General features: G+C 38.3%; 1 protein-coding gene across 3 annotated transcripts in view; it reads right to left on the bottom strand.

Moving 5' to 3' along the window:
* The window catches only part of metap1d (methionyl aminopeptidase type 1D, mitochondrial), a 140,966-nt gene that overhangs the window by 78,011 nt on the left and 47,647 nt on the right, over positions 1 to 15,308 (bottom strand). For all 3 annotated transcript variants that reach the window (XM_033023954.1, XM_033023955.1, XM_033023956.1), the window contains exons 2-4: positions 3,618 to 3,778; positions 2,432 to 2,581; positions 1,159 to 1,307 (exon numbers count right to left, since the gene is read on the bottom strand). In XM_033023954.1, the coding sequence (XP_032879845.1) occupies positions 1,159 to 1,307; positions 2,432 to 2,581; positions 3,618 to 3,778 (460 nt within the window). The remainder of the gene's footprint in view (positions 1 to 1,158; positions 1,308 to 2,431; positions 2,582 to 3,617; positions 3,779 to 15,308) is intronic.

Below are 15,308 nucleotides of genomic sequence, written 5' to 3' on the forward strand. Positions count from 1 at the left end.
GAGGGGCCGAATGGCCTAATTTTCCTCCACTGTCTTATGATCTTATGAACTAATTTCCAGAGACATAGCTCAGATCATTTTATTTTGAAAGGTAATCAACTATACAAGTGTGGACTGGAGATTTCTATGTAATTAATGATGAATGATAAAATCATTTTCATATCAGTCTTAACTATAAAGAAACATGGAATAGAATAAATTTACTTTTATTTTATAAGGATTACACATTTCATGTAAGATCATTCAGATAAGAAATTGCCATGAAGCACACCATTAAAGACAGGAAAAAAAAATCTGTCCATGCCATTGTTTGATGTGTATCCCAACACATATTTCCTATCCAAGGAGAGCCAGTGCTACCTTACCTTTCGTTATATTACCACTGGGCTCCATCTGGCCAATTGTCCTACTTCCACCACTTTTTGTACAAGAAATCCATTCTTTCCATGCCAAATGGAGAGCAAAAAGACTCCATTACAAAAATAGATTCTTGCCAAAAACAAAATGCTATTTTCCAAATTTCATATGTTGTTACAATTAATAGTCAGGAATATTTAAAAAACATTTTACAAAATTTATGTCCATTTCTTTTCCTCAGGGTTGCAATCAACAATGTCTTGCACATCAATCACGTTCTGGAGTCTTCACACCAACGTTAAAAACCGTGACCCGAGGAGAGATTTTGTAAAAGGCCAATGTGTGGGAAGTAAGTTGGAAAACTTCCCCTCCAACTCCTTCACACAGTTCTCCATCTTCTTCAAAGCTGGTGGTTCAATATAACAAGATGAGAACATGGACAATTCTAATAGATAAAATCAAATTAGGAGAACAATATTACAGAGTGCACATAACCGATGCATCAATCTGAAAAATGAAAGGTTAATTAAGAGAATTACAAAAATGGTCTAAAAACATGTTAAAACTGTCATGCATGGGGTAGAAAAAGTCTCAGTGCAAACCAATATATTTACTTTTATCCATCAGATACCAACAGTGAAGAATGCATTTATCACAATGTTTAGTTTATTTCATGTCTTCCATGTCACATTTTTTATTTTAAAATGATTCAGGTAGTCTACAAATTATTTGTACAAATAATATATTGCAGAATTGCTGTTATCGGGTTACTTCTATGGATAAATTGTTGTAAACAAATACCTGTCAGGTATGCCGTGACACACCACATTGTTCACAGAGGTGCAAACAGACTTTGGAAAACCTCCATAACCCAATGGTGAAGGATATGCATTATTTCTGATAGTTTCATTGTGAACAATGTAATCCAACTGCTCAGTTGTCAGGCCAGCCTAAAATATAAACAAAATGCACTAAAATAAATCTGCTTTTAACATACTTCATACTAGTCATGATTATAAAAATATTGCACTTTTTATTGGTTAATAAAACTGTGAAGAAATACTGAAACTTTTGAAACTACTTCTTTATCCAAGTTACAATAGTCTATACTATAGAAGATTGATTTGTTGCACGGGTAGTCTTTATAGGAGGATATCAAATACAAAGGCTCACAGGTATTACAAAAATAAGTGGCGCTTATTTTTCCCCACATGAGACACTCAAATATAAATGTGAAAATACAAATCAATCAAAATTAATGCCTGCAGCTTCTTTATTATGTGTGTTACATCATTGAAGGTTGGTATTACTAAACATTAAAGCACATTCATTTTATAATTTGGCAACTGATACCTAAAGTGAAACAAGAATCTTTAATTCAGACCATGATTTTATAACTTTAGCTGCACATTTCCCACAATAGGAATTCATTTCCTCTTGCAATGACGAGTTTCGTTTATATCTATTTGGAAAAAAATTGCGACGCGTTTGAAGCCACAGAATCAAATGAATGGAGTTTTTACATTGTTCATTTTGTAAAATTCGAATTTATACATGAAAATTAGGATTAGAACCCAGCATATAACTAAAGTTATGAGAATGAATGTGTGGGTCAATTGGGAAATATTATTATGCCTTTATTTGGTTTTGCACGTAGATCTGCTTAATACCAGAGTAATTATTGGCATGGTAAACATTTCAGATCATTTATGTTTCTCAATTGGCATGATCAATTTATCATTTTGGACAGAAAAAATCAGTGACACTAAAATTCACTTCAACACTTAAAAAGGTTCTCTGTAAAAAATATAGCTTTGTTTTATGTAATAGAAATGATTCAGAGAACTGTCAAATACTATTCCCTTATAAATGAAGTCTTGTTTGTAACCTGAGACCTTTTCAAATATAATTTAACTGTAAATTAAATGGGCTGTTAAAATATAAGCGTAGGTTTATGAAATAAAAAGTTTAACTTTCACAATTATTACTAAGAGGGCAGATGAGGCATGATGATGTGGCCAAAATTGTTGAAATGGTCCTTTCTCAGTTAACCTTTGGAATAAACATACATTACCTTTAAACTCCTTCCAGCAAAGAGGAGGATCTGGCGAGCCAGTTGACAAGCTTGTCGAAGACCCTGAATCTGATCTTCATCTTTAATTTCGATGGAGTCTCCCCAGTCTGGTATAATGCCTGTCGTCACATAGTCTGGTTTCTTTATGTGCTTGAAAAAAAAGATTGAAAATGAAGATGAGAAGGCTGGAGCGTGACAATGGGATCATTTTCTCAAAAAGAGACTCCAGCTTCATGGCAGTTTGCCCTGAGTGTTCTGGTGTCGACCCTTCCTGAGCCATCAGACAAACCCCAAGGCTGCCGCAATATTTCTTCAAATGCCCTTTTGAACTTAACATTGCCCAATTCTAAATTCCTAAGAACACTGTTAACTCAAAGGACTAACAGGAATAGCAGCTTAGCTGTTTTTAGCCCTTGGTTGAACAAGGCAAATGGAAAGAGCTTATTTACCTTCTTTAAAGAAATGGCGAAACATTTATTAATTTTGATGAAGCATATGGCCTTTTAACCTACATTTCCTTTTGACAAAATGCATTATTCATTGTAACTTAAATATGTAAAATGCAAGTACTTAAACATGAAAGCGTGCCTTAGCTATGTGGTACAAAGAGACAATGCCACTGAAGCCAGGGTCTTTTTGGTTACAACTTCCAATAACTAATGACAAAGAGGCTCAACTAAATACTTTAAAATAAATATTATAACTCTGCATTTGCAAGAAATAACCCTTTGCAACATGGTGTGTCCCAAGTTAGTTTGAGAAACCACCTTCACTATTATTTTAATTATTCCACTTAACCACAGAAGTATTGTGCTTCATATCATAAACATTGCTGGTACAGCAAAATCTTTTTTTTGGCCAAATACATCTTAAATTGTATGTTCATTAACACAACATTCAAATATTAATTATCTGAATGAAATTCAATAAAAAATAAACATTAATTTCCTGCACCATATGCTTGTCTTCAAAAACCATTACATGTTATAAAAATCCACTCTTTTCCACCTAATATCCCAGTTCTATATCCTTTCTTGACCTTAGCCACAATTATCTATTGAGTCTTCATCATTATTTCTGCTTAACTTGTCACATCTTTCATCTCACCTTAACCTCTTACAGGTAATAACAAAATCAGCAGGGAATTGTGCTGAAAGAATGATACTGTAAGTCAATAGCACTGTACCTTTGGTACAGGGTAAGGCGGTCCAACAATAGCCGGATGGACGACTCGGTAGGAGGCACGTTGCCAAAAGATACATCTTATAAGCTGAACCCCAAATGATTTGAGCTTGTGAGCAATATGGAATTGTGATGAGGAAACTCTGCAACAGACAGGCACACATCCTGTCGACACAAAAATGAGATTGTTTGCAATTACCAGCAGTTTGCAGTATTTTGTCTAGTTAAATCAAAATGCATTTTTAATGTATCAACGCAAAAGGTTCATAAATATAAAAACAGTACAAGCCAGGCCAATAGTTAGATAGAGGACTCAGACCAAAGATTGGTAAAAGGACTCCTGGATATTCACTACTACAAACCTACCGACTCCCACAATTATCTGGATTACACTTCCTCCCACCCTGCAAAGACACTATCCCCTATTCTCAATTCCTCCGTCTCCACCGCATCTGCTCCCAAGATGAGGCTTTCCATTCAAGCACATCGGAGATGTCTTTTTTCTTTAGTAATTAATGGCAACAAATGTCAAAGGCAATGAGTTCTATTGTGGGGGAGGTTGGGGGGGAGGTTGCAGCATCAGTGTCGACAGATGAAGCCAAGTGGTCATTTACCTCTACAATGTATTTCTGAAAATAAAGCTAATATCAGCTGCATTACTTAATTTAACCCAGTCTGATATATATCACACAAAACTTTATAAAGCATTTACAGAATACATTTCTAACCCCTATCCAGTTATGTTGGTCGATGACATGCTCTATTTTTGTCAATATTCAGCTCAGTTTACAAAAACAAAGTAAGAAAACCATCTCAAAATATTACACAATTTGGGGCACACATTTGCACCCACTTTTCAATCAATTTTACTTACAGAAGAAGAAATGCTGCTAGTATGGGTTTCAAACTAAATATGCCAGAAAATCAGTATTTCTAACATTCCTTCAAACAAAAGGAATACACTAATGGATTCTCCTCAACACTTCCAGCATTCCCCTTTATTTCACTTTTCCAGCGATTGCAGTGCCTTGTACAGTGGAATTTTACTTTTTGAATAATTAAAGTCCTAGCCCACATTCTGGTCCAAAATGTCTTGACAGGTACTCGAATGAGCACGGCCAAGAGGGACATGGAATGAATGCGGGCAAGTTAAATTAGTATAGATAGGCCTGGTGCTCAGCATTGACACAGTGGGCCGAAAGGCCTGTTTCTGTTATTCAACTCCATGGCCTTTAATATCCACTGCCATCTGCATCCACACCCGTCCATTATGTTTCGCTAATCCCATCTGATGTGCTGCGTTGCCCAAAAACCTTTACCCATAATAATGATTACATTTTCAGCCAAGTTCTTAAAGTTCAGAGCCTCCCACTAGAGCTATATTTCTACCTATGCCCGCTTGATTTCTAGAACACTGTTGCTTTGTTGAACATGCGCCATAATGTGGCTGCGATACCAGTTCTATACTATGTCAAATGCATGGATACGCTTACATAGATCCACATAAGACGGTGCCTCCAAGTCTCTGCCATCCATGGAAATAGAATTATCAGTCCAAAGCGCTAGATTTACTTTAAAATAAGTTTAAGCAGAAGCCTTACTGGTGACTTAATGGTTCACCAACATTACACAATGACTGGTGTGAGCAAATGCCTGCAATAACACACTGCGGATTTTCAGGTCTTAGTTTTCTTTCTTTGGAGTACACAAAAAATAATTTATTCGCAGAAGAAATATTTTTTTAAATCCCACATTTACATGTGATCTAGCTGTTAATTCAGAGTTACATTGACAATAGCCTGAGGGGACATTATCTTCCTACTTAAGATAAATGGAACACAGCAGAAGGAATCGTAATCATTTATTGGAGACAACAGAGACTGCAGATGCTGGAAACTGGAACAAAAACAGAACACCGGAAGAACTCAGTAGGTCAAGCACCATCTATGTAGTCAAAAGATCAATGACAATGTTTCAGGTCAAGTCCCTGCAAACCCAAAATGACAAAATACACCTTTTGCCATCACAGATGCGTCTTGATTTGCTGAGTTCTTGCAATGTTCTGTTTTTTAATAATTCATTGAGTTTATTGCCTGAAACAATATTTCAAAAATATCAATATTCAATCAGTTTTATCATAAAGAGCAGGTTTAGTTTAGTTTTAGTTCAGAGATACAGCACAGAAACAGGCCCTTCGGCCCATCGATTCCACACTGACTATCGATCACATGCTTAAACGAGTTCTATGTTATCCCACTTTCTCATGCACTCCCTACACACTAGGATCAATTTTTTTCTTACGGAGAACAATTAAACTACAAATCCGTACATCTATGGGGATGTAGGAGGAAACGGGAGCATCCAGAGGAAACCCACATGGTCATAGGGAGAACGTGCAAATTCCGCACAAATAGCACGAGGTCAGGATCGAACCCGTGTACAATATAATCTTTGCTGGTAATCCAGAAGCAAAATGCTGCAGTTACTGTTAATCAGAATTAAACATAAAATGCAGGTTCTGTAGAGAGAATTAGAGTTAATATTTTAGATTGATGACCTTTCATCTGATCAAATCCTCGATCGCAGCTGGTGCGTTTAAATTCAAGTAATTAAATAAATCTAGAAATTGAAAAATAACTGGAGTCAGTAAAATGAAATTTCAAGATCGTTTTAAAAACTCATCAATGATCTCAATGGAAGAAAAACTGTTTGCCTTACTACCGGGTGCCATAGTGACGCAGTGGTAGAGCTGCTGCCTCACAGTGCCAGAGACCTGGGTTCGATCTTGACCTCGGGTGCTGCCTGTGTGGAGTTTGCATGTTTTCCTTGTGACCATTTGGGTTTCCTCCGAGTGCTCCAGTTTCCTCCCACGTTCCAAAGATATGCACGTTTGTTGGTTAATTGGCTGCTGTAAATTGCCCCTAGTGTGTAGGATGCGAAGGTGGGATAGCATAGAACTAGTGTACGGGTGATAGATGATCGGTGTGGTCATGGTGGGCCAAAGAGCCTGTTTCCATGCTTCATTTCCAAACTAAACTAAACAAACTACACATTCTGGCCCAAATGAGACTCTGTACCCACAAAGTACTTACAGTAACTGACTGGACAAAAAATGCTGGAGAAACTCAGCAGGTGAGGCAGCATCTATGGGGAGAAGGAATAGGCGACGTTTCGGGTCGCGCGACTTTCGTCAGCAGCGGCCTCTGCAGTCCGTCTGCGTTTTATTATTTTATGTCTATGCTTTTATGTAGTTTTTGTTATTTTTTGTTGGGGTATGTGTGTGGGGGGGTGGGGGTGGTGTGGGGGGAGGGGGTAACTTTTAAATCTCTCCCTGCACGGGAGACCCGACCTTTTCTTTGTCGGGTCTCCGTTGTCGTTGGGGCTGCAACGAGGAGCGGCCTCCAACAGGAAGACCGGGGGCTGTGGTGCCGACTACTCACCTCACCGTCGCGGAGCTGGCCGAGTCCAGAGCGGGTGGAGCTGTGGTGGACGCTGCTGCGACCCAACCCACGGAGATTCGGTGGCTGCAACTGCGGGTTTGGCGGACAGTGACACCGGGAGCCCGCGGGTCCCTGGGGGGAGACCGCTTTTCGGGGCTTCCGCAACGGCGACTTCTCCCGCCCGAGTTGTGGGGTTGAAGAGCTCCTGGAGCGGGGCCTTACAGCACCGCCCCGCGCGGCTTGGAATGGCCGCGGGACTGCGAGCGCACGCCGGGGGCTCTAACACCAAGACCCGGTGCGTGACCTTGCATCACCCGGCGTGGCTTTAATGGCCGCGGGACAATCGCCATCGCCCGCCGGGGGCTTTGACTTTGACTCTGACATCGGGGTGGGGGAGTGCAGTGGAGAGATAAGTTTTTTTGGCCTTCCATCACAGCAATGTGATGGATGTTTATGTAAATTATGTTGTGTCTTGGGTCTATTTGTTTGTAATGTATGGCTGCAGAAACGGCATTTCGTTTGGACCTCAAGGGGTCCAAATGACAATAAATTGAATTGTATTGTATTGTATTGTATTCTTCAGACTGATGTCGGGGGGGGGGGTTGACTGTTCAATTCTAGGGAAATTATGATTGGCAATATATGACGATGAGAGGCAAATCCTGAGGGCTAAAATAATCCTGAAGGGCTAAAATAAAAACTCCAGACAAACCTGTGAGGTCAATTCTTAGGTAGATAAAAATGCTGGAGCAACTCAGCGGGTGCGGCAGCATCTATGGAGTGAAGGAAATGGGCAACGTTTCGGGCCAAAACCCTTCTTCAGGTCAATTCTTAACTATCCTTTAAAATGGCCTCTCAATATATGGTTGCAAGGGGCAATTAGAGATGGACAATAGATTACTGGCTTGCTGTTGATGTTTACATTCTGTGAACAAATAAAAAACTGGCTAGATACTTTTAGATTCTGTAGACATTTTATTTTCAATACTCCATGAGTTACCACTGCTCATATCCAAAGGAAATCTTAATTTATTGATATCAGTGTAAAATTCATAGTATCCTGGAGTAAAATACAACTCTTTTCCAAGTTTATTTAATTCACTGTCGTAACATATCTCTCCGATGTGATTCTGCTTGCTTTCATATGATTGTAGAGCAAGCCCGATTTAATTTGGGTCAAAAGTCAAGCAAGAAGCTCCTACATTATCAATGTTAGGTTTTGTATATATTAAATCCGAAGCATTATTATCATTTGTATCATTGAGCACCCTCCTATTCATAATGGAAATCAGATAACTTATTGTGCTTGCCATCCAGAATTTATAAACTGATTTTGAATAAGGTTGCATCTCTTGATTATAGATTTTATTTTAATATTCTTGAATACATCTCACCACTAAAATGGGTACAGGTCTGCTCTCATTGATTGCTTTTCTATACCTCCCCAGAGGTTTCAATTAAGGAAGTCAGGGCCAGGAGAAAGCATTTTTAAGCATCTTTTCCCCAGAAGGCCATGATATAGGGCTCAAGTAGGTAGAAGGGTCAGTGACATCAGCTTGATCCCCAGGATATGTGCTCAGTACAGGAAGCAGTTCACTGTCTACTAAGGTAGTAAGAGCGAGTACAATATTTCAGCAGCCTCCCGTTAACTTTGCTGAAGTAGGTTGGTAAACACTTCTAAAATTGCTCTGGGTGAGAAATAAATGGAAGGAAATCGAAGAGGTATTGCACATTCCTACCCATACAAGTCTGTGCCAGATTTCTTTGCCAGATTTTTATGTGCAGTCCAGTTTATCAGTTCTTTCTTGCAATTTTTTTTTCATCAACTACTTATCAAATTATTTTCTGAAAGCCATGATTGAATACGTTTCCACCACATTTCCAGGTTTGGCATTCCAGATCAGAACCACTGTCAGTAATTACTGTCACAGTAAATTCATCACCTTTATCCAATGTAGCATTCAGTATGGCTGTCTGAAGAAGGGTTTCGGCCTGAAACGTTGCCTATTTCCTTCGCTCCATAGATGCTGCCGCACCCGCTGAGTTTCTCCAGCACTTTTGTCTACCTTGGCTGAAGATAAATGTCTGAACGGTTTGAAAGCTCTTTAGTATTGAACTATGAGATCTGTAAAGGATATGTAAAGGAAATGCAGAAATATGAGCATACCAATAAAATTATCTGTCCCTTATATTTTCAAGTGTCCTCTTCTTAATTTCCTCAAATTCTCTGGCCTTCTTTCTCTAATGAATCTAGCTACTAATTTGCCTCCTTCAATTGCGACACATATCTATCTGTACATACGTTTTTGGGAGCTTCACATCTGTTGAGACACCTAAATCACTCGTATTACACCATAACGAAGATGTTAATAAAACTACTAAATTCATGACACCAGGATATGAGGGAGATGGGTCAGCAAGATTTAATAAAAGCAACATGTGATCTGCTAGGTTTTCAATGAAATGAGTAGATGGCTATGTTAACAGTGAAAAAGTCCAGCTGAGAAGTATTTTTGGCAGCAGTCATTTTGAGGTTGGTATGTTAGCTGGTAACCTGCCTGGTGGGTTAGATGTGTGGTTTCAAATTCGACTCTGAGTCAAAGTACTTAATAGTTTGGTTCAGTTAGGTAAAAGGCTGGAAAAAAGCTTGGAATCATTAGCAAGGGCATGTAATGTATGAAATGGATCAAAAATTATTGCTCTGCTCTTTAGCCAGAGGGAGTTTCCATTCCTTTAAGAACTAATAACAGTCAGGGAACTTCACTGCATAATGTTAGTTGTGTGGTTGAGGAATGTGGGAGAAATAAGGTTGATATATGTGTTATTTTCATAAATTCAGAAACTGATCCATTTCTGCAAATAATGTTATTAAAATAGGAGAAGTGGGCCATTCAGCCCGTCAAAAACACTATGCATTTTGAAGTTTAGCTATTCTTCTCCATCAAAAATACCATAGTCCTGCCTTATCTCCACATCTCCTGATTCCTTTAATCTCCAGAGATCAACCAATCTCTCATTTGAATGTAACTAATGACTGAGTTCCCACATTCCCTGTGGGGTAGAATTCCAAATACTCTGTGGTAAAATTTCTCTTATTACTTTAGTCCAAGAATCCATCTGTAACTAATATTATTTTCATTACTAAATAGACTACATTTTATTTTGGGACTGTTCTGGAACCCTTAGCAAGAGCTAACATATTCCCCACATTTGCCTGGCCAGTTCCCTAAGTATTTAGATATTTTATTGGGGTCACCTCTTACATAGATACATAGACAATAGGTGCAGGAGTAGATCATTCGGCCCTTCGAGCTAGCACCGCCATTCAATGTGATCATGGTTGATCATCCACAATCAGTACCCCGTTCGTGCCTTCTCCCCATATCCCTTGATTCCGCTAGCCCTATGAGCTCTATCTAACTCTCTTTTGAATGCATCCAGTGAATCGGCCTCCACTGCCTTCTGAGGCACAGAATTCCACAAATTCACAACTCTCTGTGTGAAAAAGGTTTTTCCTCGTCTCAGTTCTAAATGGCCTACCTCTTATTCTTAAACTGTGGCCCTTGGTTCTGGATTCCCCCAAAACCGGGAACATGTTTCCTGCATCTAGCGTATCCAATTCCTTAATAATTTTATATGTTTCTATAAGATATCCTCTCATCCTTCTAATTTCCAGTGAATACAAGCCCAGTCGCTCCATTCTTTCATAACATGACAGTCCCGCCATCCCAGGAATTAACCTCGTGAACCTACGCTGCATTCCCTCAATAGCAAGGATGTCCTTCCTCAAATTAGGAGACCACAACTGCACACAATATTCCAGGTGTGGTCTCACCAGGGCCCCGTGCAACTGCAGAAGGACCTCTTTGCTCCTATACTCAACTCCTCTCGTTATGAAGGCCAACATGCCATTAGTTTTCTTCACTGCCTGCTGTACCTGCATGCTTACTTTCAGTGACTGCTGTACAAGGATACACAGGTCTCGTTGTACTTCCTCTTTTCCTAACCTAACACCGTTCAGATAATAATCTGCCTTCCTGTTCTTGCCACCAAAGTGAATAACCTCACATTTATCCACATTATACTGTATCTGCCATGCATCTGCCCACTCGCCCAACCTGTCCGTCACCCTGCATCCTCATAGCATCCTCTTCACAGTGCACACTGCCACCCAGCTATGTGTCACCTGCAAATTTGCTAATGTTACTTTTAATTCCTTCATCTAAATCATTAATATACTGTAAATAGCTGCGGTCCCACTAATCACTGCCTGCCATTCTGAAATGGACCATTAATTCCTACTCTTTGTTTCCTGTCTGCCAACCAATTTTCTATCCGTCAATTCCCTACCCCCAATACCATGTGGTCTAATTTTGCCCACTAATCTCCTGTGTGGGACCTTATCAAAGACTTTCTGAAAGTCCAGGTACACTACATCCACTGGCTCTCCCTTATCCATTTTACTTGTTACATCCTCAAAAAATTCCAGAAGATTTGTCAAGCATGATTTCGCCTTCATAAATCCATGCTGACTTAGACTGATCCTGTTACTGCTATCCAAATGCACCGCTATTACACATTTAATAATCAACTCCAGCATCTTCCCCACCACTGATGTCAGGCTAACTGGTCTATAATTCCCTGCTTTCTCTTTCCCTTCTTTCTTAAAAAGTGAGATAACATTAGCTACCCTCCAATCCACAGGAACTGATCCAGAATCTATAGAACATTGGGAAATGATCACCAATGCAGTTTTCTAGAGCCACCTCCTTGAGTAGCCTGGGATACAGACCATCAGGCCCTGGGGATTTATCAGCCTTCAGTCCCATCAGTCTACCCAACCATTTCCTGACTAATGTGAATTTCCTTCAATTCCTCCGTCACCCTAAGTCCTCTGTCTCTTAGTACATCTGGGAGATTGTTTGTGTCTTCCTTTGTGAAGACAGAACCAAAGTACCTGTTCAACCCGTCTGCCATTTCCTTGTTCCCCATAATAGATTCACCTGTTTCTGTCTTCAAGGGACCCACATTTGTGTTAACTAATTTTTTCCTCTTCACATACCTAAAGAAGCTTTTACAATCCTCCTTTCTATTCTTAGCTAGTTTATCTTCATACTTCATCTTTTCTTCCCGTATTGCCTTTTTAGTTACCTTCTGTTGTTCTTTAAAAGTTTCCCAATCCTCTGGTTTCCCACTCTTATTCTTTTAAACTCTAAAGAACATAACATTTCTTCTCAAATGACAGAGATATAATTCCAGGGAGTTTTCTGGTGAATTTTCACTGCACTACCACTTTAGCATATATAACCTTTTTTAGGTAAGAAGATCAAAATTGTACACAATACTCCAGACGTGATCTCACCAAGGCCCGTACTATACCCGTACATCTTAACTCTTCGGCTCAAATATTTTTCCAATAAAGACCAACATACTATGTGATTTGCTAATTGCTTGCTGCTCTGACATATTGGCTTTCAATGATGTATACTGTACAAGGATATTCACATCCCATTTAACAGTAACAATTTTTGTAAACCAGCATCTGCAGTTCTTTGGGACTAGCATTAACATGTGTCAATCTCTTTATAAAATACGCAGCATTTTTGATTTCTCTTCTGTGATGAATAACTTCTTATTTTACAAATTTTTTCTCCATCTGCTATCATTTATTTAACTGGTTTATATGCCTTTGAAGCCTCTTTGCTAACGCATCACAACTCACATTCCAACCTAGTTGAATATAGCCCAAATGTTGATAAAGATTGGAGCCCAAACTCTGATCCTGCAGTACTCCACAGATCACAGCTTGTGGAACAAAGCAGGGATTGGTACTTCTGCCCCATAGAAACAGGATCCCAGCACCTGGTATATACTGCACAGTAGCGGAACAGGCACTGGGTCATTCCAGTTTCCTGGAACAGCAGATGCAACCCAAGCAAGTGTACTTTTTAAAGTCTATTGGGGGTGTTGTGTGAAATTTCAGACTGCTATGGCCAAAAACTCTTAAAAACATTAACATTCTGTGTGAAAGAATTAAATAGAGATCATGTGTGTGTGTTTATTATATATATTCATTTATTACTAGGAACAGAGCTGTTATATTTGCAGAGTGCTATTTGATATATTAAATACTAGTCTCAAACCTTAGTCCAAGGATCCACCTGTAACTAATACTATTTTAAATTCCAAAATAAAAAATATACCAACACAGTTATTTGACACTAATCAGGAAAAAGACTGCTTTGGTTGGAACTCAACCGTCATCCTACAAATTCATCCCTTCCATTAAAATATAGCACATGAACAGTAAAGCACAGGAACAGGCTTTTCACCCCACAATGTTTGTGCCAAATATGATACCAATTTAAATTAATCTCATCTGACTGTGTGTAATGCATATATATCCCTTCACCCCATATCCATGTGCCTATCTAAAAGCCTCTTAAATGGTAAAGGCATATCTGCATCCATCCACCACCACTCAGGGCACTTATGGATAGGCAATAAATATTGGCTTTTCCAGTGATGCTCACATCTCATAAATTAATAAATAAATGATTGCTGTTTAGTATATGTATGTTTAAGTTAATTCACTCATTGCTGGTAAAGTAAATAGATAAGAAAGCAAAGTGTGTGTGCTTTGTGATTGTTGAAATGAATAAGGTTTCTATGTTTGTATCTTAGCAATGATATTTGTTGGAAAGCAACAATAAAACATGAGGGAGCAGTAAATTAATCAAATACAAAATATATTGAGTAACATACCTAGTAACTAACCCATTCTATTTTTGAAGCAATTGATCAATATTAACTTTATTTTTCATAAAAGTAATGCACATTCTGATACACAGCATGATGACGTCCCAAAATACCACTCCGAATTATTCACTTTCCAGAAATCATGTTTTTTTTGGCACACAATTCTATTGTGTTATGATGATAAAATTCTGTGCACTACCCTTCTTCAATGCATAGCAAACTCAAAAAATGTATATACGTACTAGATTTGCACATCTAATTTAAAGCACACTAACAATCCAAACAGGACCGGTTTGTGTCTCAATGAAACAGACTCATTGTCCACCAATTCATCAATCTCTGAACTATTTCCTCTCCAGCATTCAAATCAATCATTTGAATTTACTTTGAGGAAACCCAGGTATAGTAACACATTAAGTACTCGTACTTAAGAATTGAAAACATCTTATTAATGGAAAGATACTTTAATTGAATAAGTGTAAAGCCATGTAATTAATGTCTGTAGGGTTGTAATGGCAACCAATGAACTTCCATGCCACCTGGTGAACCATAATATAATTAATCTAGTGACTATGGGAGGTATTTATGTAAGTTGCCATTTGTTATAAAAATTCACCGAATCAATATTGCCAACTATCCATGCTTCTCAATAAATATGGATTTATGAACAAATTTATAGTAAGCTGTTAAAAAACTATAGTGAAACTATGAAAAATTAATGTTATCAGGTAATGTATCTGACTTCCTTTCAAACAAAACCTTGTTAATAAGTTGTCAACTTGAAAATGGTAAAAAATTTGAAGTTATACGCTATCATATCTAAATGGGAAAAATATATTGTAGATATGATAAACATGAATGAACACCCAATTTACTAAACTTTATCAATCTATGAAACTAGCTTCAATCTCAATTTTCCTCTGCAACGGTGCTATTTAATTATAAATTAACAATCAATTAATAGATATCATCACTTGTTTCGATATGTATTTTTTTTCAACGATGCAAAATGAGTTAAATTAAACATCATTGGTAACTTGGGGTTAAACACATCCATTGTTTTGTTGCGTTGCTGTTGTGATTTTCAGCATGTGCAACGGAAATATTAGTTTGAAGATATACACAAAATGCTGGAGAAACTCAGCGGGTGAGGCAGCATCTCTGGAGAGAAGGAATGGGTGACGTTTCAGGTCGAGACCCTTCTTCAGACTGATGTCAGGAGAAGGGGCGGGACAAAGATAGAATGTAGGAGACAGTAAGACTAGTGGGAGAACTGGGAAGGGGAAGTGGATGGAGAGAGAAAGCATGGTTATCTGACCAATAATGAAAGCATATTGTTGATTTGTTATCGGCCAATATTTTATCACTGTGTACAATATCAATGTATTTAAAAAAATAAAATACAGCCATTTATCAATTTTTTTGAGAAAATAGGAATTTTGGCTTTGGATACCAAATTTAACATGTAGCCCCATGACTAAATTTACTTTGGAAAA

This window comes from Amblyraja radiata, chromosome 7 (assembly GCF_010909765.2).
Source record: "Amblyraja radiata isolate CabotCenter1 chromosome 7, sAmbRad1.1.pri, whole genome shotgun sequence".
Taxonomy (NCBI): domain Eukaryota; kingdom Metazoa; phylum Chordata; class Chondrichthyes; order Rajiformes; family Rajidae; genus Amblyraja; species Amblyraja radiata.